Here is a 2457-nt window from a genome sequence, read left to right on the forward strand (position 1 = left end):
AGTTTAATAGGCATCTATATAAAAAAAATAAATTCTTAAGTTCTCAGTAACTATTTCACATGAAACAATTTTCCTGTACTTGTATGCTTATCCTCTTTGGTCCTTTTAGTTTCAATCATCAAATGTTTTCTTTTTTAGAAAGGCAAGCCCGATGTTAGCCCGTGACACTCAGGTTAGGCGGACCCACCAGTTACTATTCAATCGTACAAATGGGGTTTCGAACCTGCAACGTCGCTCCACATGGAGACGTGCACTGACAGCTACTGCCAACCACGCGGAGCCCTCAATAACTAAATTGACCATCGAATATCGACTTAATAATAATAAAAAAAAAAGCCGCTTCCACCGTTCCACGTGCTAAGTTTGAGTGTCAACATCGACTATGAGTTGTTGGTTTGTTTATATAAGAGCAGCGCGAGCACCATGGCATGAAGGAGTAGTGCAGCGCCCCCAAGAGAAAATGAAAATGAAGGTGGTGGTGCTGATGCTCCCCTTCCCAGCCCAAGGCCACCTGAACCCACTCCTCCATTTCTCCCGCCTCCTCACTCTCAGCGGTCTCCGGGTCATCTTCCTCGGATCCGAGACCCACAACCGTCAGGCCAAGCTCCGGCTACATGGCTGGGACTTGTCCTCCTTCCCCGGCATATCATTCCATGACCTCCCTCTCCCTCCATGCTCCGTACCGGATCCAGACCCGGAATCCACCAACAAGTTCCCTGCACACCTGCAACCTATTTTTGAGATATCGGACCAGCTTCGAGACCCGCTGGAGCTGCTACTGGTCAGGCTCACGGCCTCTTGCAGGCGCGTCGCGATGGTTCACGACCCGCTCATGTCGTTCGCCGCAGGCCTCGCGTCCAACCATCCGAACGTCGAGGCCTTCGCCTTTAAGTGCGTCAGCGCGTTCTCTTCCCTTTCTTTCCAAATGAGCCAACAGGAGGAGCTGCATCGGATCAAGCCAGATCTGGATCTTGTTTCGACACATGGTTGTTTTACTCATGAATTTCGTGATTTCGTGGATCGTCGCCACTTTTACCTCCCGTTAACCAAAGGGGAGCTCTTGAACACCTTTGATGAGATTGAAGGGGAGTTCGTAGGGATGCTGTCCAAGAGGCCACTGTACCAAAACCGAAGGATATGGGCCGTAGGACCCATCTTCCCGATCCATTTGGAAAAAGGTTCGGATCCGAAACCGGATCTGTTCAACTGGCTGGACAACCAACCGGTTGGATCGGTTCTTTACGTTTCTTTCGGGTCGAACTCGTCTTTATCCGCAACTCAGATCTCGCAGCTAGCCCTCGGGCTCGAGCGCAGCGGTCAAAGGTTCTTGTGGGTTCTTGTTGCTGCGGATCGGGGCAACATCTTCACGGAGGGAACCGATACAGAGATCCAGTTGCCGGTGGGGTTCGAGAAGCGGGTCTCTGGATCGGGTCTTGTGGTGAGAGAGTGGGCCCCGCAACTGGAGATACTGGGCCACTCTGCTGTCGGTGGGTTCTTGAGCCACTGTGGGTGGAACTCCTGCATGGAGAGTCTGAGCCTGGGCGTGCCTCTTGCAACCTGGCCGCTGCACTCGGACCAGCCGGCTAATGCGCAGCTGGTGACTGAGGTGCTGAAGGTTGGAGTGGCGGTCAGACAATGGGGGAGAGCCGACGAGGTGGTGCCGGCCGACGGGATCGAGGAGGCGGTAAGGCGGCTCATGGTGGACACGGCGGCGAGGGCCGAGATCCGGAAGAGATCGACCCAGCTGCGAGATGCGGCTCAGCATGCGTGGGCTCAAGCCGGATCGTCCCGTGCAGCGTTAGACTCGTTTGTAGAGTTGATAACTAGACCGTAGGGCTGGGTCAGTACATGAAACCCAGGTCAAGTTGGCCAGACAGCTGGGTTCAAAAGTTAAACCAGACAAAGATGGACCATGTTACCCATGTGATCACCGGGTCCTGCGTCAAGTTGAAAGCTCAGGATCAAATCCCGCTGATGCATGGGGCTGCCGTTGCTTTATCACGATTGGGGCACGTAAGATTGGGTGGTCGTGTCCTCAACCCGGAGTTTTACGTCACGGGAAATGGGCCCATTAAGTGACCCGGTTCTCGTTGAAGGTTTTAATTCTTCATGAAAAAAAACTGCCGAAGATCAACGCATGATATGAAATCTAAAGTTCTTATTTATTACAAGATTGAACCAATTTCATAGATTTGATACTTTTGAAGTTATTATTAGGGATGTGAAAGGTATGAGTATGGGTTGGATATAGCTGAATCCGTTTAATTGGATTTGATAAGAAATTGTGCACCAAATATGTAAGTGGGTTGGATTCGGTACCAAATGGTATAATCCGGGCAATTTTAGAATCAGACTTTATTGTATGTGCCAACAATTTAGATATTCTTTTTTGGTACCGAATAAAAATTGCCTTGCACACCAAGTTCGTGGGCATAACACACTTAGTGGAGATTTACC

General features: G+C 50.5%; 1 protein-coding gene across 1 annotated transcript; it reads left to right on the forward strand.

Moving 5' to 3' along the window:
• The first annotated feature begins 460 nt into the window (after positions 1–460).
• Positions 461–1834, forward strand: LOC149813793 (zeatin O-xylosyltransferase-like). The gene has a single exon (XM_089991207.1). The coding sequence runs from the start codon at positions 461–463 to the stop codon at positions 1832–1834; it is 1374 nt and encodes a 457-aa protein (XP_089847333.1).
• Positions 1835–2457: the final 623 nt, after the last annotated feature.

This window comes from Nuphar pumila, chromosome 16, assembly GCF_984573655.1.
Source record: "Nuphar pumila chromosome 16, dmNupPumi1.hap1.1, whole genome shotgun sequence".
Taxonomy (NCBI): domain Eukaryota; kingdom Viridiplantae; phylum Streptophyta; class Magnoliopsida; order Nymphaeales; family Nymphaeaceae; genus Nuphar; species Nuphar pumila.